General features: G+C 47.6%; 1 protein-coding gene across 10 annotated transcripts in view; it reads left to right on the plus strand.

The window, feature by feature from the left end:
- GLI3 (GLI family zinc finger 3) overlaps window positions 1-19,660 on the plus strand; it is a 294,394-nt gene that overhangs the window by 197,150 nt on the left and 77,584 nt on the right. For all 10 annotated transcript variants that reach the window (XM_085004874.1, XM_085004875.1, XM_021078943.2 and 7 more), the window contains 2 exons: window positions 3,361-3,507; window positions 8,389-8,590. In XM_085004874.1, the coding sequence (XP_084861000.1) occupies window positions 3,361-3,507; window positions 8,389-8,590 (349 nt within the window). The remainder of the gene's footprint in view (window positions 1-3,360; window positions 3,508-8,388; window positions 8,591-19,660) is intronic.

Consider the following 19,660-nt stretch of genomic DNA (forward strand, 5'->3'; position numbering starts at 1 on the left):
ATCATGGCCACGTCAACACCGGATCTGAGCCACATCTATGGCCTGCAACCTACACCTCAGCTTGCAGCAACCCCAGAGCCTTAACCCACTGAGCAAGGCCGGGGATTGAACTCGCATCCTCACAGAGACAACATCAGGTCCCTAAGTCACTAGCCACCGTAGGAACTCCATCACATGAGTCTTTTTTCATTGAAGCTGTGCATGCCACAGCTGTCCAGTTATAAAATGTTCCTTTGGCTCAGGGAGCACATTTCTCAGCTCATGCACACACACATGCAGTCTCACTTGTGCACAGTTGCTGGATCTTGGGGCATAAGCTATCTTGATGACAACCAGAGGATTCTGAGTTCTCTGCAGCAAACCACAAGGCATGGGTGCTTGTGTCAGCGCCCAGCCAGACACCGTGCACGCCATCTCCGCAAGCAGCGTTTGACCCTGCGTGTGGTCCATATCCCCCCGCAGACACTTCCTGAGGCAGGTTGTATATGATGGGGCGAGATAGTGGAAACCCCAGTAAATATCCACTCAGGTGTACTTCCAGGAGTAGCTGGGCTCCAGCAAGAGCTGCTGCCTTCTTTTTATATCCCCTTAGATTCAGCGCAGGGAATATATTTGTAAGGTACCTAAGGAAGCAGTTTTGCCATTTGGACAAGATTCACGTTCAAAAATAAAACTGTAAAAGCGATTGGACTTGGTTCTGCTTTTTACTGGGTGGTATTTTTTTGTTTTCTTTTTCTTTTGTTGGGGGGGGTGCTGCACTTGCAGCACATGAAGGTTCCCAGGCTAGAGGTCCAGTCGGAACTGTGGCTGCCAGCCACAGCCACAGCCACAGCCACAGCCACACCAGATCTGAGCCGCATCTGCCACCTGCACCTGTGTCCTCATGGGTACTAGTCAGACTCTCATTTCCACTGAGTCACGATGGGAACTCTTTTTTTTTTTTTTTTTGCTACATCCATGGCATATGGAATTTCCCTGAGCCAGGGATCAAATCTGAGCTGCAGCTGCTACCTACACTATAGCTGCAGCAAAGCTAGGTCCTTAACCTACTGTGCCACAGTGGGAACTCCTGTTTGCCATAGTAATTGATGGAGAGTGTGGGTAAAACACTCTTTGACTGGTTGTGCTGACTTCCTCTTCCTGCCTCTCAGGAATCCAATTCATACCCAAAGCAGGTCACTTACATTTGTCTCTTGTGGTCTGTGATTTCTGTGTCTCTCTATTTTTAGGATGTATAAAATAGCATGTGATATATATAAAACGTATATGGACACATATAAAAAAAGAATGAAATAATACTATTTGCAGCAACATAGATGGATCTAGAGATTATCATACTATGTGAAAGTAAGTCAGACAAAGAGAAATACTGTGGCATCTAAAAAAATGATACTTGGAGTTCCCGTGGTGGCACAGTGGTTAACGAATCTGACTAGGAACCATGAGGTTGCAGGTTCGATCCCTGGCCTTGCTCAGTGGGTTAAGGATCCGGCGTTGCCATGAGCTGTGGTGTAGGTCGCAGACGTGGCTCGGATCCCTCATTGCTGTGGCTCTGGTGTAGGCGGGCGGCTGCAGCTCCAATTAGACCCCTCGCCTGGGAACCTCCATATGCCACGGGAGCGGCCCTAGAAAAGGCAAAAAGACAAAAAAATAATAATAAAAAAAATAAATAAATAAATGATACTTACTTATGAAATGAACTTATTTATGAAACAAAGAGACTTGCAGACATAGAAAACGAACTTATGGTTACCAAAAGGGAAAGCGAGGAGGGATAGAAACTAGGAATTTGGGATTAACGGATACACACTACTATGTATAAAATAGATAACCAACAGGGGCCTATTGCAGAGCACAGGGAATGCTCTTCGCTGTCTCGTGGTCACCTATCGGGGGAGAGAAGCTGAAGAGAATATGTATAGGTGTACATGAGTGACTTTGCTCTGTACCTGAAACTAACACGACATTGCAAATCAACTGTGCTTCGATAAAAGCAAATGGACCCAAACATAAGGCAGACACACACCTGTCGCTAGAATGCTGACGTTTCTCCCTCCTACTCATAACCACAGGCAGTACCATTGATGGGATGCTTTGTGCTCAGCCCTTGCCACGCGCTGTCACCGTCACCGCTCCCAGCAGCCTCCTGACGTGGTGAGAGGGGAGCTGAGGTCTGCATGCGGATCTTGGTGGGTCTGGAGGCCGCCCTCAGGGCTGCGGCTGTGTCCCACAGCTTTGGCACATAAACGGGCGTGCGGAAACCCGTCGCTACCCGCTCCTGTGGAGCTGACGCTTGCCAATAAATCGCTCCAGATTGATAGGTGTATTTCTTTTTGATTTCGTAATGAAAAAAAGAGAAAAGAAAGAGAGCTTTAAAATTTGGAAGGCAAAATTGCATCTTATCGCCCAGTCCTGTGTTATCAAAGCCAGGCTCTACCGACTTTTCCACTGGCTCTGGGTCCTCCAGCCAGTGCGAGCTGACTCAGCTCCTCCCGCCAGAAAGCTTAGGAAGGTATCTTAAGTGTGTCTAATAGGGCATCAGAGTCAATCTAAGGGGCCCACCCCTCTAAGCGACATGAGTATACAGGGACTCGCTATAAGAAGCTTTTATTTCGGGGAGCAGACACAGGAATGAGTGTACAGACGCAAGACTTACATACACTTTAATCATTTTTGAAGTTTTGGTGATTTCTCAAAACTAACCTCAGAAGTTCCCGTTGTGGCACAGTGGTTAACGAATCCGACTAGGAACCATGAGGTTGCGGGTTCAATCCCTGGCCTTGCTCAGTGGGTTAAGGATCCGGCGTTGCCGTGAGCTGTGTGTAGGTTCCAGACACGGCTCTGATCCTGCGTTGCTGTGGCTCTGGCGTAGGCCGGCAGCTACAGCTCCAATTCGAACCCTTAGCCTGGGAACCTCCATATGCCGTGGGAAGCGGCCCAAGAAATGGCAAAAAGACAACAACAACAACAACAAAAAAAAACAACCTCAACGATTTTATCCCGTGTTTTATTTTTTCTGTTCTCTTTCTTCAGTTTAATTTCATATAAATGACATCTAGGAGTCTTCCATGAAAGCAAAATTGGAGTTAAAGAGGTTTTACTAGAAAGAACCATAAAAAGAAATGGCTGATGTAGGCCACGTGGCAAATGGACTTTGAGACGTCTCAAGAAAAGCTTCCTGGGAGTTTCCTGGTGGCTCAGTGGGTTAAGGATCTGGCTTTGCCACCGCTGTGGCAAGGGTTTGATCCCTGGTCCCAGGAACTTCCCCAGGCTGTGAATGCAACCGAAAAAAGGGAAAGGCTTCTGGCGGACCTTCTTCCAACTGGTAACCGTGCTTTCCTTGTCTCCTCTTCCATGCAGCCCCCCACGCTGGAGTCAGCCCAGCGGAATACTATCACCAGATGGCTCTGTTGGCCGGCCAGCGCAGCCCCTATGCAGACATCATCCCCTCCGCTGCCACCGCCGGCGCCGGGGCCATCCACATGGAGTATCTCCACGCCATGGATGGTAAGTGGCGGGGCTGTTTTCCGTAGTCCCGGTGTGGCCACGGTCACCCAAGAAACGGAGAGAGTGGAAGTGCCTGTGGTTGCTCAGCGGGAACCAGCCTGACTAGTATGTTGATGAGGATGCGGGTTCGATCCCTGGCCTCCCTCAGTGGGTTAAGGATCCTGCATGGCCGAGAATGGTGATGTAGGTCCCAGAAGCAGCTGGGATCCCCCGTGGCTGTGGTTGTGGCTGCGGTTGACAGCTGTAGCTCCAATTCGACCCCTAATCTGGGAACCTCCATATGCTGCAGGTACAGCCCTAAAAAAGCAAAAAAAAAAAAAAAAAAAAGAAAGAAAGAAAAGAAACAGAGAGGAAGGGTGTCTAACTTGTCAATCCGGAGGAGGAGGAGGAGGAGGGACTGCTGATGTGCCGGGCTCTGGTTCCCTTGGTTTCTCCAGGAAGCGTCCTCGGATTTGGGAGCGCTGGGTCTCCCCGATTCGCTCAGTTCATATCAATGAACTGGAAGACGCAGCCCGTGGTCATTTGGCAGATAATTGACAAGAAGCTCTCCCGCCCTGATGGTCTTGGTAACAAAATAAGAGAGTGTGTTTGATTCTATGAATGTGCTTCATCCCTTGGTTTCACAGATTTTATGCTTTAAAAATTAATTTTAAAAAAAAAGCCCTAGGCTTGGTTTTTCAGCTTTTCAGTGATATATTTTTTCTTATTTTTTGTCATGTGTTCTGTTTATATTAAAAAGCATGTCTCACCTTTCACATAGGAAGAATGATCTTTCATATAGGAAAAACGAAAACTATTTCCAAATCAGAAAGGACTCTTTTAGGACCTAGCAGTGGAAGAACGTGGGATCATTGGGTGCACTTTAGATCACTTTCTTTGGGTCCCTCAAGGCTTACGATGAGTCCTTTGTGTCACTTCTCCAGACGTATAGACCGGAGCTTGTGGTTGTCAATTTCCAGGGCATCCAAGAGTTCTTATTTACTCCAGTTCTTTAAGTCCACATCCATTTGCCACGTGAACCTGAAGCATCACCCAAAGTGTGCCTAACCGAAGCCACTACCCTCTGAGTGCAAAGGCAGTGCATTTCAGTAGGACGTGTGCTCCAGGGTTTTGCTGGGTAGGGCTGTAGGGTTTTGTTGTAGGGTGTTGTTGGTTTCTTTAGTAGCAGTGATCGGTTTGTGCTTTTCCACGTGGAGTCTGTTTAGATTCTTCTGTGACAGTGGGTATACCTTAGTCCACTCTCTGGCAGTGGTTGGTACCATTGTCCTCAGCTTTGGAACAGAGGGAAGATGGTTGGTCCACGCAACAGAGAATCTACAGGCTTAGTCATGAACTAACTTAGCTGTGTTACACAGGAACACAGCTGGCATGGGTTTCCGTGGGTGAGGTCGTTGTCACACACAGAGTAAAAGAAACGTGTTACCTCTTCTGCAGGGATTTTGTAGAAGTGAGAGTTTCAGATTCATCATCACCACGTTTCAATTAGGGGTGGATGAAAAAAAAAGTTGAGTGTTATTATGCAAATTAGTTATTTAAACTCTGCAAATAAAGAATTAAAATAAGAGCGAATCCTTGGGAGGTCAGCCCGTATTACCTTCTCTATTTGATGAGAATGTATTTAGTCAGGCAATGCAGGGTTTTATCTAAATAAAGGATGAAGCTACCCTTTTACTTTGTAAAAACTAATTAAAGGAATTTTAATTTGCCAGCGTATATGGTAAATTGATTGTCATTAAGTAGGAATTTAGATGTCCCATCATTCATCACATACAAAGAAACCTCCTTTTTCTTTGTCAGAATTTTTCATTAGAATAGAGAAACAAAACAATTAACAGAAGGCCTAATTGGAGATATCTGTATTGGAGCAATAAGAATGCGGGGGCGTTTCTTCCAGAAGAAAGTGGTCGGATCAGTGAAGAGCCGGGCCACTTCTCTTTCAGCTGTTTTGAAATCCTCTCCCGGGCTGGGCATCGAACCGGTGCCATGGCAGCCGCCTGAGCCGCCGCAGTGACAACGCTGGATCCTTAGTCCACTGCACCACCAGGGAACCCTGAAATCCTTTCCCTCTGGTTCAACTATTCCCTCAACAGAGGATCCCAAACCACAGCCCCAAATCCTGATAATTTTCTTCTATATTAGGGGGTTGGGAAGGGCGTACTGAAGGGTCGGAAAGTGCTGAAAGTACTATATTCCTATCCTCTAAAACAGTTGCAATAGCATTTAGCGCAACAGAACGTAAGAATGTTCTCAGGGTTTCAATGTAAATCACAGGAGACTTTTTCACAGAGAAGTGAAACAATTTGAAATTTCTGCCTTGGCTCTGAAATAGCAAAAGCAGAGCCAAACTGGGATCGCGCTGGTCCCCCTGTTCCACTGTCACAGGTCTTCAGGCCTCTTCAGTTGGCAGGAAGGGCAACCCGCTGGATTCAGAGGAGCACTTGACTTTTAAAGGTGCCCGCACCACACCGGGCCAACCTGAGTTTCCGCCAGCTTCGGGATAGAGAACTTACGTGTTGCGTGTTAGAATGAACACGTCTGGTTTATGGCTCTAATTCTGCCTTTTGGGATTCGAGTGACCTTTTAAGATAAGACAGCACCTAATCCCTGTAAGGATTACCTAGCGATCCCCTAGACACTCCTAAAACCACATTATCTACACTGGTGGAAACTGACTTAAATCAGTGTGCATCTTGGAAGGAAACGCAGAAGAGCTGGACCAGCCAGGCCCTGAGAACGTGAAGGCTTCCATGGAATGAAGCTTCCACGGGAGGGATGAAGCCAAGCCCTGCTTTCTGTCTTTGGATGATGTGAGGGGATATGGGCTCTGGGGTTTTATACTAGCAGACAGCCTCCTTATCTCCTCAGTGATTTTAAAAAGAACCAGGGGACCAGCTCTGTCTGGAAGGCCTGTTTCTGCTACCTCTGCCAGGCGGCAGAGTCCCATTGAGAGGGGCTCTTGTGGAGGAGTACACGGAGGTTGACCAGAAGTCTGCTTTGTCCCTGGAACCCTGTGCAAGTGGAGTGCATTTCATCAGTGAAAAAGCTGTGTGAGGAAATCAGGCTCTAATCAGTGAGTAAAAGTGACCTATGTACGCATCGGGCAGATGCCATAATCAAAGTGAGAGGCTGGTTTAAACACTAAAAGCCGGGTACCTCGTGGGATTGTTGTTTTTGTACTAACACAGCCCAAATCAGGTGGGTAATGAAACTATTCCAAATGAAGAAATTCAATTTTCGATGTGCCTGAAAGAAGGATTTGAGTAGGTACCACATTCATCATTCAGATTGGTTTTCCAGTTTGTGTGTGGATGGTACTGACTAACTAAGTTCCAGTTTGTGATTTATTTTTTATTAACTATAATGTGCACCTATTTATTTCTATAATATTTTCTATAGAGTCTTTCGTAGTCATCTATTATATTTCATTAAATGATCTCAAAGCATGTTGGGTTATTATCTTGTGTCAAGCTCTGTCTCTGATGAAGAAAATATTCCCAGTGAGTTTTCTGGAGACCCAGTGCCTAGACGTTTTTCTGTAAAGAAGGCTTGCCTTCTACTTCGGTTTTCTGGGGACCACAGAATTGCTATGTCTCTCTAAGCAGGTGTCCCTTGCTTTGAAATAGAAACTTTCCATCGTTCCTTAAAAGTAGTCATGTTTGAGGTGCTCTTACCTAGTGGGAGTATGTTCTCATTCTGTCATTAAACTTGAGTTTGATGACGCTAATATAAATGTGACCTTCAAAAAGGCAGGAGGGGGCCTGTAGGCCATCTTTTAGCTGTGCCCTGAAATTCAGATCTCTAACATCTACCAAATTGAAGGCAAATGGGCATTCAATTTTTAATTCTCTGTGTAAAAAGCATTGTATTACGTTGGCATGCATTTAGCTGTGAGTTACTAATCTCCAGACTAGAACTTCATGGGTGGAATCTTCTTGAAGTAGGAAAATTCTGGTAAGTGCAGAGAATTAACTGATTGATTGATCTAATAACCAGAGAATTAAAATTGACTCATGTTATCTTTTACTATAATGCTTGGAGGGCTCCCCCTCCCCAGCCTTGGGAAATCTGTAAACAAACCACATCCCAAGCTTTTAACTGTCTCTTGGCTCTTAGGCTTTTAGGTTATAGGGGATTTGGGGCCGGGCTCCTCAATCTTGAGACTCCGGGGGCCAGATGTTTCTTCCTGGGGGGGAGGGGGCTACTCTGCACATTCCAGGGTGTATAGCAGCTTCCCTCCCTTGAGTTGTGATAACCAAAATGTCTCCAGATGTTGTCATAGGTCCCCAGGGGGCAAAATCCCGCCCCCCCATCGAGACCCATGAATTTAGGATAATGTATTTATGTTTTTTCAGCAAAGCTGCAAGCATTCCGTGGATCAGATAACTACGAAAATCATGGGGGAATGAGGGCATAACTAAGCTGAATTTTTTATCTTAGGATACTTTAATTCATTTTTTCCTCCGGCTCGTAGCCGAAAAAACGGTGCGTGCTGGGGTGGGGGTGGTGTGTAATGTGACTGTGGGAACCACTGTCTTTGTCGCTTGTGGTGAATTAATGATGAGAACATCTAAGCAGCCGTCAGATTCATAAATCACTGGAAATGAGAGGGAGAACACATAAAAGTCTTTCCCTTTTGTTTAGCAATTTATCATTTTGCCTGCACATTAATAAACAGAGCTCCCCCGAGGTAAGCCCCTGGAAGATAAATATTTCTCCCTAATTTCCTCAATTGTAGCCAGTAGATCACAGATGGGAGCAGTGGGACTTGTCACCGCCAGTCGCCGGCTTTCTCTCCTTCACTTCTTCCTCGAGGGGAAGTGGGACTAGATAACGGGGACCGGTCCAGCCGCAGGTAACCAGGTGGTTTTGTTTATATAACAGGCACCAGATTCCCCAGCCCCAGGCTGTCAGCCAGGCCGAGCCGAAAACGCACACTGTCCATATCACCGCTGTCGGATCATAGCTTTGACCTTCAGACCATGATAAGGACGTCTCCCAACTCCTTGGTCACGATTCTCAATAATTCCCGCAGCAGCTCTTCAGCAAGTGGCTCCTATGGCCACTTATCTGCAAGTGCAATCAGGTATGTATGTTCCCCAAAATCCCTTCTGTGTTTTCTTAATAAAATGCCAGCCCTCGCCTATACCTGTATTAGCAGAACGGACTTGGGGCAGGACCTGCAAGGAAGAGTTAACAAAAACAGGACACCGAGGAGTTCCCTGGAAGCCCAGTGGTGAAGGATTGGCATTGTCACTGCTGTGGCTTGGGTCACTGCTGTGGTGTGGGTTCCACCCCTGGCCCGGGAACTTCACCCGCATGCTGTGGGTGAAGCCAAAATAATTTAAAAAAACAAAATAAAAAACATCACCAGGGGAGTTCCTGTCGTGGTGCAGCAGAAATGAATCTGATTAGGAACCATGAGGTTGTGGGTTTGATCCCTGGCCTCGCTCAGTGGGTTAAGGATCTGGTGTTGCCGTGAGCTGTGGTGTAGGTCGCAGACGTGGCTTGGATCCCACATTACTGTGGTTCTGGCATGGGCCAGCAGCTACGGCTCTGATTCGACCCCTAGCCTGGGAACCTCCATATGCCGTGGGAGAGGCCCTAGAAAAGGCAAAAAGACAAAAAGACAAAAAAGAAGAAGAAGAAGCCAAAATAATTTAAAAAATAAAATAAAAAACAGTACTAGGGGAGTTCCCGTTATGGCGCAGTGGAAATGACTCCGATTAGGAACCATGAGGTTGCACGTTCAATTCCTGACCTCGCTCCGTGGGTTAAGGATCCGGTGTTGCCATGAGCTGCGGTGTAGGTCACAGATGCGGCTTGGATCTGGCATTGCTGTGGCTGTGTCGTAGGCCAGAGGCTACAGCTCTGATTAGATCCCTAGCCTGGGAACCTCCATGTGCCACGGGTGTGGCCCTACAGCAAAAAAACAGGACACCAGGTCTGACCTGGGATGGGGCTGCAGGTCACATTTCACTGGGGTGGGTTCGAGAGCCAAGCTTGGGGCCGAAAAGACTTGTTTTGCGGGTGTTAGTTAGCAGCGCCGCCGATGGAGAAATAGTAAAGTATTCAGTAATGACCTCGTCCGCGTCATGGGGAACAGCAGTGTTTTCATCCTCGGATTAGTTACACTTCTCTGGAGGGAAACTGCCTGGTTTGTGTGACACTTTCAAGGTCAGGAGGAGAAATCAAAAGATGCTCTGAGTCCTGTCTTACAAGAGAAAGGTTTGCCTTGAGAGAAGAAAGAACAGGGAACAGTGGGTTTTTAGTCTAAAGGAATCGATCAGTCTTCCATGACGGAAGAGAAACCCTAACAGTCCAGAAAAAAAAAAAAAAATGTGTGAGCAATAGTTTCATACCATATTTACTAGAAATGATGAATGCTCTGATTTTTTCCATAACGTTTCAATTACAGTTTTAATTCTTTGCTTGTTGAGTTGTCAGCAGTGCTCCTTGGCAGGCAGGTTCAGGTTCAAATAGCGTAAATCCCCCTTCTGCTCTGATGTCATTTTCTGCTGCATCTCTTCTGTGAACAGGGCCAAGAAAGTGTGGGAACACGGAGCAGAGCGAATGACTCTGCTTACGTGACAGCAGCGATTACGCACAGAGGGGTCCTGGGGGGGGGGGTTGGATTAGCCACCGTTGCCGTGAAGGTGAGCTTGGAAGTCGAGCATAACTAGTCAGATTTCAGCTTTGCCGCCGGCTGTGCAAACCTTACTTGCTTGTGGGCCACGGAGTTCAAGCTTCCCATTTGGAAACTACAGATAAGACAGCCACTGTGGAGAAGGGGGCACCTTTGGTTGAGGCTGGCGGGGATCTGCAGTGCCAGGATGAAGACCCCCTACCCATGGGCAACCCCTACCCTCAGGAGAACTTCCCGAGATGGTCCATCCAGAAGGGAGCCACCAGGGCCGGGCTCTGCTCCCCCCCCCGATCCCCCAGCCTGGTGCCAGGGAAGTGCACCTGCCTGCAAACCATAGCCTGGGGGTTATGCGCTCCTGGCAAATGGCCCCAGGGTCATGGTGGCCCTACCTGAGTTTGCTGAAACCCTATCGTCATTGTGTGGCTTGACTAAGTCACAGCATCGGAGCGTGGAAAGGAGGCCCGTGCCGCAATTCCCACGGCTGACGATCCCATGGAGCCACGCCAAGCACGTTCGTTCCCTCGCTTCTTCCTTCGTCTTCCCCTCTCGCTCAACGCCCGGCCCTCGGGACTTGTCACGGCCTCTAAAGGGCTTCGATTAGAAACTAGTGCCCGGAGGGTCCCCGTGCTGTCTGTCTTTATTCTTTTTTTTTTAGGTTTTTTTTTTTAGTATTTATTTATTATTTTACTTCTGCAGCACAGCACATCGACCCGGGCACACATACACATTCCCTTTCTTATGCTGTCTCCCATCGTGGTCTGTCCCAAGAGCCTGCATACAGTTCCCTGTGCTGAGCAGTAGGATGTCTGTCTGTCTTCTTACCCCAGCATCTTCGCTGGCGTCTTGATCGCCTCACCTTTCCCAGGTAATCTAGTCCTTGCGAGACTGTCAGTATCCTGACTTGGAGTGATCATTGTCCCCTGCCCCCAAGGAGCTACAGCAGACCCGACTATTCTCATTGGAACTGGAAGCGGGGATTCCTAAGACCCGTCAGGTCCCGGAGACCCACGTGCAGGCAGGGGCCCAAGGTCATCGGGCACTCAGGGCTTCCGGCCTCAGGCCCCTCACCAGTCCGTCTTCTCTCCTGCAGCCTGACCCCTCTTTCGTCAGTGCACATCCACTGTGTGTTAGGATAAGATGTAGCTTTTGTGATGTACGTATAAAGTAATACAGATACCCCAAGATGAGATCCGCTTGCTATACCAATAAAATACTTAGCATAAGTATCACTGACGCTATCTGCCGGGCTTTTGCTTATTTATTTATTTTTGCTTTTTAGGGCCACACCTGTGGCATAGGGAATTTTCCAGGCTAAGGTTCCAATCAAAGCTAAAGCTGCGAGCCTACGCCACAGCCACAGCTATGCAGGATCTGAGCTGCGTCTGTGACCTACACCACAGCTGGTGACAACACCAGATCCCTGACCCATGGAATGAGGCCAGGGATCGAACCTGCATCCTCATGGATACTAGTCAGATTTGTTTCTGCTGCGCCGCAAGGGGAACTCCTGTCTGGCCTTTAGCTGGAGAAACCTTAGTGCTCGGTTTGTCCTGTTTGGAAGTTGTGCAAACTAAAAACTGACTTGAGGACTCATCAGGACACGGTAGGACCCGTGGGTGACGGGAAAGGCAGAGGCATGAAGAAATCTACAAGGGACAGCTGACCTTCTCAAGAGGGAAAGATACGGCAGCGAAGGTGGACTTAGGACGTGTCTCATCTCGGCTTTGTGCCAAGGGACACCGTGGGCCTGAGGTGGGCTCACTGCTTTGTCTCGCAGCAGGCTTGGAAAGCCTGGGGTTATTCCCACTCACGCATCAGCACAGAGGGTCTCTGCCAGACAGTGTTGCCCAAGGTCACGCGCCGGGTCCCCATGGGCGCCCGCCCTCCAGCCCCTTGCTGTTTAATTTGCCCGGAACGCATTTGGCTTTGACGCCTGCGTGTTTTCGAATCCTCACCCACTTCTAGTGTTGGCAGTGTGTACAGTCATGGTGTCAGTGCAGGTTCTAAAGATGTTTTTCAACATGCACAGGCACCCATCCAGCTTTCTAAGAACGTCCGCAGCCGTCTCCGCCACATGAGTGACCCAGTTCAAGGGCTGGTCTCCAAGAGGCTCGTCACAGCCTGTACTGCTACTTGAAATGACCCTATTTCCATGCTCGTCTGGTAGTTGGCTATATGTTTCCTCCACTAGAACACAAATGCCAGAAGGTCGAGGACTCTGAATTCTTGCCCACGGCCACACTCCCCACCCCACCCACAACATCTGTGTCCTGTCACCTTGACACCACTCAACAGACGTTTCTGGAGTGAATAAATGAAGGAGCTCTTTAATGAGTAATTAGAATTCTAATCACCCTCCTTATTAAAAGGAAGTTTCTATGTGGTAGATGAATAATTCTGGAGTTAAACTCTATATGCATAGTATATCAGATATCCACAGGCTGATAGGTATGTGGAGATACAGAAGAATGGATACAAAATAAAAGGAGTAAAAAAACACAAATGTCCACCAAGTTTTTATATGGTTCTCATGTTTATGTATTTACTTTATAATTGAGACAGCTATAAAAATCCCATATAGAGCACATATTTATTCACAAAAGTTCATCTATATAGTAAAACTTTGTGCTTGATTAGATGTAATTTATTAAAATATTGTCCAAATGGACATCACAGGTCTTTTTTTAATATCATTACTAAGATGGTCATTCAAATCAGTACTTCTATAAAAAAACAAACAGACAGGCAAACAAATCAGTAACTCCATGCACTTGGAAAGGATGAAATATTTAGCTGTCTCAAAACATGTTGACTTCTGGAGTTCCCTGGTGGCTCAGCAGGTTAAGAATCCAGCATTGTCACTGCTACAGCTGGATTCTCTGCTGTGGCGCAGGTTTAATCCCTGGCCTAAGAACTTCCACATAATGTGGTCATGGTCAAAAAAAAAAAAAAAGGTTTGGACTTCTCCATCAACCTGAAGACCTCCGTCAAAGATGATTCGCATTTATCCGATAGAGCCTTTCACCCCCACTCTCTATGATTAAGACGAGTGTCATAAACATCCAGCCTTATGTTAGAAACGCAGCAGAAACTGGTACAGCATCGTATATCAGCTACACGGCATACTTGCAGATAGAACCAGAGATGGTCATACTAAGTGAAGTAAGTCAGGAAGAGAAAGGCAAATCCCACACGATACCACTTCTTTGTAGAATCTACAGCGTGGCATAAACGAACCTATCTACAGAACAGAAACAGACTCACCCACATAGACAGCAGAGTTGTGTATGTCTGGTGGGAGAGGAGGGAGTAGGATGGGTGGGGAGTTTGGGGTCAGCAGATGAAAACTATTACATTTAGAGGATAAACAGTGAGGTTCCGCCGTACAGCACAGGAGACAGGGTCCAGTCTGTTGGGACAGACCATGATGGAATGTAAGAAAAGGAGTGTGTGTGTGTGTGTGTGTATGACTGGGTCACTTTGCTGTACAGCAGAAACTGGTACAACATTGTATATCAACTATACTTTAATAAAGAATTAACTTTTTTAATTTGATTTTTTTTTTTGTCTTTTTAGGACCGCACCCACGGCACATGGAGGTTCCCAGACTAGGGGTCAAACCGGAGCTACAGCCACCGGCCTACACCACAGCCACAGCAACACAGGATCTGAGCCACGTCTGCAACCTACACCACAGCTCATGGCAACACCGGATCCTCAACCCACTGGGCAAGGCCAGAAATCAAACCCGCAACCTCATGGATACGAGATGGGTTTGTTACCGCTGAGCCACAGTGGAACTCCAAAGAATAATTTTTTTAAAAAAAGAAATAGTTTGACCTTTGCTGATATCTTCCCCCAGAAATTGAGCTCTCATTGGAGGAGGTTTCAAATGGCACATCTCCCCGTGGTCTTGTAGCAGATGTAAATGAAATGAGGAAATAACTAATCCACTCATTTCTAACGCACCTGTTCTGGCTTTCCCGCTTTGGGTTTAGTGGCTAAGATGAAGGTGGTCTCATAGTCTTAGTAGTTTCAGGCCTGGCCTGGCCCGCGAGACCTCTCAGTGAAGAGTCGCCTGCCCAGAGCCGCAGCATCCCAAGTCAGGGCATGCTTTCACCGGCACTAACTAGCCCTGCCTGGTGACCAGAGAGTGGGAGTCCTGTCGTCTGGACAGCACCAGCCTTTCCCAACAGTAGGCCTCAGAGTAAGGATGTGCCTGGCAGGTCCAATGCTACTTCCTGAGGCAAAATAGGAGCCAGCGTGGCCTCCAGGGCAGCTGGGCTCTGTGCTGTGCCTGCCCTGGGTAAACTCACGTGTGGTGGAGAAACAACACGTGATGACTTGGGTGGGAGACATGCAAGAGCAGATGAGTTCGGAGCTAAATGACCAGGTCCTTAGAGTTCTCGCATCACGTCTTCTCAACATTGTGAGACCACCTTCTCTCCCCCAGCATCAGTGAAAATAGTTAATCCTAGCTAAAAAGGAGAGTTTTCATTGCTTCCCGGATGTGACCATTGGTTTTAGGGGGTACCTCATTTAATCCATTACTCATTCATTTCCCACGTATTTTTACTGCCTATTCAACCATGTGCTGGTCGTTGCGCAGGGCACGGGAGCTGTAAAAGTGAACGTGAGACGTGATCCTTGTTCTCATGGAAGGGAATGGCCTCCCGTCAGAGATGTGTGAGCCAGTGGAGCAGAAGAGGCCCTGGGTTGGGAAGAGTTAGGGTTGGAGGGACTGCCAGCCGCCCAGGATGCAGGTGGAAGGGGAGGCAAAGCCGAAGCTGGAGGTGGCCGGGGCCGGAAGGGGGGTGAGACGGTGAACCAGGGATCCAGGAACCACCGGAAGCACTGAGGCCCTGGGGAGCCTGCGTGGCTTCGGGGACAAGTGAGCTGATGCTCCGAGAGGTTGGTGGGCTGAGTCAAAGACAGCTACTTAAGTGGCCAAACCCGCTGCATCCAAGGGTGACCCTTTGTGGTTCACCTTCCTTCCTCCTGTCTTAGAAACCCCCAGCGGGAGGCACCGCTCACAGGGCGGGTGGGCAGTGCCATGTCTAGCAGGCATATGTAATCATGTCCAATGATGTTTGGAAACAACTGAGGAAGCTTTGGCTAACCGCGTCTGCACGGCTGACCAGTTGCGTGATGTGGGCGCTTCCAGCGCCGTCTCACTGCAGAGAGCGTCGCTGCTGTCGGTGTTCCTGGAGTTGTGTCTCTTTGGCTCTTTAACGGCAACCCAGCTCTTAAAACACTTGCATCCTGTAAAGAGTGCTGTATTTTGTCCAAAGCGGTCTTCAGAGAGAGCGCACGCCTCAGTGTACACACAGGATGGTACTTACTCATCTGGGGAGTGTGCGGGCCTTTTGGGTGCGCCTCCTTCTTCTGAGGTTGCTGGGTTTTCCAGTGAACCTGCCCCGGGGGCTTTCATGGATGGACGAGGAAGCTCTCTTTTCCTTTCAAATAGAAGCACGTGCATGTGTGTGTGCCCTGCACGTACACAAATGATAGTGGTGGTTGGCCTTTTTCTGCAAAACTGGAAAGGTGGTTCTTTGGATGGCCGTGGTCGTGCAGTCAGTTCCAAAGCTGTAGCCAGAAAGTGGCCGCCCTCATCAGCTTGACAACCCCGAAGTAACCCTGAAGTTGGTTTTGAGTCGATGCCTCCGCCTCTGCTTCCTCTCTCTTTCCTAGAAGCCAGGTTCTCAAACTGTGGGGCCCTCGTGTTACAGGGTATAGTGTTGTCTGGCTGTACCGCCAGTGTTGGTGTCATGAACAAGAATTAGGAGAGATGGGATGAAAAGGAAACAGCCTCATCGGATGCTTCGTTGCATAGAAAACTGAGTTAATGGCAGCATGGAGTTTCTTTTTTTTTTTTCTCTTTTATTGAAATACAGTTAATTGACAATGTTGGGCTATTTTAAGCGTATAGCAAGCTGATTAAGTTTTATATATATGTATTCTTTTTCAGATTTTCTTCCATTGTAGGTTATTGCAAGATATTGAATACAGTTCCCTGTGCTGTACAGTAGGTCCTTGGGGTTTATCTGTTTCATAGCGAGTAGCGTCCCTCTGTGCATCCCCAGTTTCCAGTTTACCCCTTTTCCCCTTTTCCCCTTTGGTAAACAAAAGTTTGTTTTCTATATCTGTCGTCTAGTTCTGTTGTATAAATAAGTTCATTTGCATTTTTGTTAGATTCCATGTGTAAGTGGTATGTTATTTGTCTTTCTCTGACTTACTTTACTCAGTATGATAATTTCTAGGTCCATCCATGTGGCTGCAGATTGCATTATTTCATTCTTTTTTATAGCTGAGTAGTAGTCCATTGCATATATATGTGTGTGTGTATATAGGTGTATACATATATTTATCAGTCTTCTTTATTCATTCCTTCGCCTATAAACATTTAGACTACAGCATGAAATTTCTTAATGCCTGACCCAAAGAAATACATTATAAAATCATCACATGAGCTTCTTTTAAGGAAGTCTTAAAAATTCATCTCTGAACAAAACCGACCATCCAGGGCAGTTGAGAAAAGCGTGTTTATGTGTCATCAGCATTGATTTTATGTTTGCGTGTAAAACATTTGCCAGGAATCTATAGCTGCCGCGTATTCGTTACTCCTCTTCACGTAGGGAAAGAGACGGTGCTTTTGAACGTGGGCCTTCCCGTGACACCCACGTCAGGGCTCTGCTGTGGTTTAGTCCTCTCATCCGTCTCAGGCCTGCCCAGCTCCATGCCGGGTCCTCCAGGTCAGGGAGGGATCCCTGAGATGAAGCTGCAGACTGATGATAAGCCTTTCTTTCCACTGAGGCCGATGCAGGTTCGATGAATCTGTATCAATGGCGCATCAGTGACTCGGTTCCCCACAGCCTCCTTCATCCTCACGCCACGTTTAACGCCATGAAACCCGAGCGCAGAGACTCGGGGCAAGGGGACGTCCCAGGAAGCTTGAAGGAAAAACCATGATTTTTTAGAGAACAGGTAAATGCCATGTGGATTGAAGTCATGAAGCAGTGAAACAGAGACTTTTACCTGTAAGTGCGCCATGGCTGGGTGATCTAATCTCTTACCGTCTTTCCAGTAGTTCCAAGCTCAAGCTTTTTAAATTCTACTTATTTATTCATATATTTTGCTTTTTAAGGGCCGCACCCACAGCAAACGGAAGTGCCCAGGCAAGGGGCTGGATCGGAGCTGCAGCTGCCAGCCTACGCCACAGCCACAGCATGCGGAATCCAAGCTATGTCTTTGACCCACACCACAGCTCATGGCAATGCCAGATCCTTAACCCACTGAGCAAGGCCAGGGATCAAACCCGCATCTGCGTGGGTTACAAGTCGGGTTCGTTACTGCTGAGCCACAATGGGAACGCCAGTTATCTTTTACTAGAAACAAATATCTTCAGTATTGTCATCAGCTCTTTTTACCCTTCCAATAGAAAGGACTAATGCGGGCCACATCAGGCTGCTTTTTTCAATGCACTGTTGTTCAGCTATCCAGCCTCTTACCCTCCACCATATATAGCATTCCTGAAGTGTTTTTCTGTTTTCTTTTTTTTCTTTCTTGCTTTTCAGGGCCGCCCCCACAGCCTATGGAGGTTCCTAGGCTAGGGGTCCCCTCAGAGCTACAGCTGCCGGCCTGCAGCTACAGCCACAGTAATGCTGGCTCCGAGCTGCATCTGCCACCTACACCACAGCTCACCGCAGTGCCAGATCCTTAACCCCTCGAGTGAGGCCAGAGATTGAACCTGCAACCTCACGGTTCCTAGTCAGCTACAACAGGAGCTCCCTGAAGCAGTTTTCCGTTGTATCGCGGATTTGGCTCAATGTTTCATTTGGGTCTGGGGCTTGAATGTGAATGGCTTTGAAGTGCTCTCTGTATAGTAGGCCTGGAATCATGTTAAGAAATGATTTTCTATGATAGGAACTTTCAGTGGCCCCTCTTATATATCCTTCCAGTGATTAATTATGAATCACAGAAGGACGAGAAGGGTTCCATATAAATGTTGACCCACTGCCCCTCCTGGGGGTGAAAGCAGCGTTTGTTGCAAGAGTCAAACATGATTACAGGTTTTGAAGTTGTCTGTCCTGATTGTAATTAATATGTAACTCTCCAGTTACAAGTAACTATTTTCTCCTTTAGATACCTAAGAGGGATATGCAGAAAGTATTCAGCTAGGGCTTGTTCACTTAACAAATGAGGTTGCCTGCGGACTTTATGATTTATTTTAGTTACTCGACATCTTTATTTCCGCTTACACCCCAGATTTCAACCAGATTGGCCGTAGTTGTTGAGATTCTCAGCCCGAAGGGTTCCCAATCAGGGAGATGGTTACTGTGCCATTTGCTGCAATATTAGGAAATGAGGCCCCGAGTTCCCACTGTGGCTCAGTGGGTTAAGAACCTAACACAGTATCCGTGAGGATACAGATTCGATCCCCAGCCTTGCTCAGTGGGTTAAGGATCCGGGGTTGCCGCACACTGCGGGGTAGGTCACAGATGCGGCTCTGATCCAGTGTTGCTGTGGCTGTGGTGTAGGCCTCAGCTGTAGCTCCAATTTGCCCCTAGCCCTGGAACTTCCACGTGCCGTAGGTGCAGGCCTGAAAGAAAAAAAGGAAGAAGGAAAGAAATGAGGCCCACTTTGCAAAATTTGACCACACTTTGCATAGGAGTAGTAACAAAACATTGCTTCTGATTTGTGGTAGAGAATAACCACATCAAAACTTTCTTGAAGAGTCAGCCTTTGAGGATTTTAATTTTAAGTGTTGAGGAACTAGAAGAAACCGTTCCCACCGAGGCAGGGACTTGCTGGTCACTTAACTCAGCTCAGAGCCAAGAATGAAGGGGAAGCTGGCCGTGAGGAGTCATCCTTATTTAGACGTGTGCCGAGTTCTCTCCCTGAGTCACTGCGCGCAGTGGAATGGGTGCCCCTTAAAGGTATTTTCTAAGACAAAAGCTTCTGTTACCGTAAATCCGTTCCGACGGGTAGAAATGACATTGGGTGGATGAGGCCACCGCACATGCGCATACTCTAGTTGGGGATCTGAAATCCACATTTGTCTCGTGTTCTGCTCTTTAAAAAATAAAAGGCAAACGAGTATTTACGTCAGTGCATTCTGGCTTTATAACTGGTGTCCCAGAAGGGTGGTTCTCAGTGTTTGGGGAGGAACCCTAGGCTCTGGAAGCGCCTCCAAATGTTGGCAGAGACCGTACCTGGGGCGGGACGTCTGTCATGCAGGTCCAGTGGGACAGTCCCGAGGAATCCCGGGACCGCACTCCTCCGACTCTGTGGCCTCGGCGCCTCTTTTTCGTTTCCCTTGAGAATGTTATCTCAGGGGGCCTGTGGCTCCGTCGGCCTATTGCCTGGGCCCATCTCTTCTGACGCTTTATTTCTGCTGATCTCATGGTTTCAATATAGATGAATAGTTTTAAGTCACCTTCTTATACATGTTTGTGGGCTTTTTTGCTTTTTGTTTTTGCTTTCAATGTTATGCCCACACGGGCGGCACAT

Source organism: Sus scrofa, chromosome 18, assembly GCF_054392235.1.
Source record: "Sus scrofa isolate SSC_HxYL_T2T_F1_AM1 chromosome 18, Sscrofa_HxYL_maternal_Yorkshire_Landrace_v2.0, whole genome shotgun sequence".
NCBI lineage: Eukaryota > Metazoa > Chordata > Mammalia > Artiodactyla > Suidae > Sus > Sus scrofa.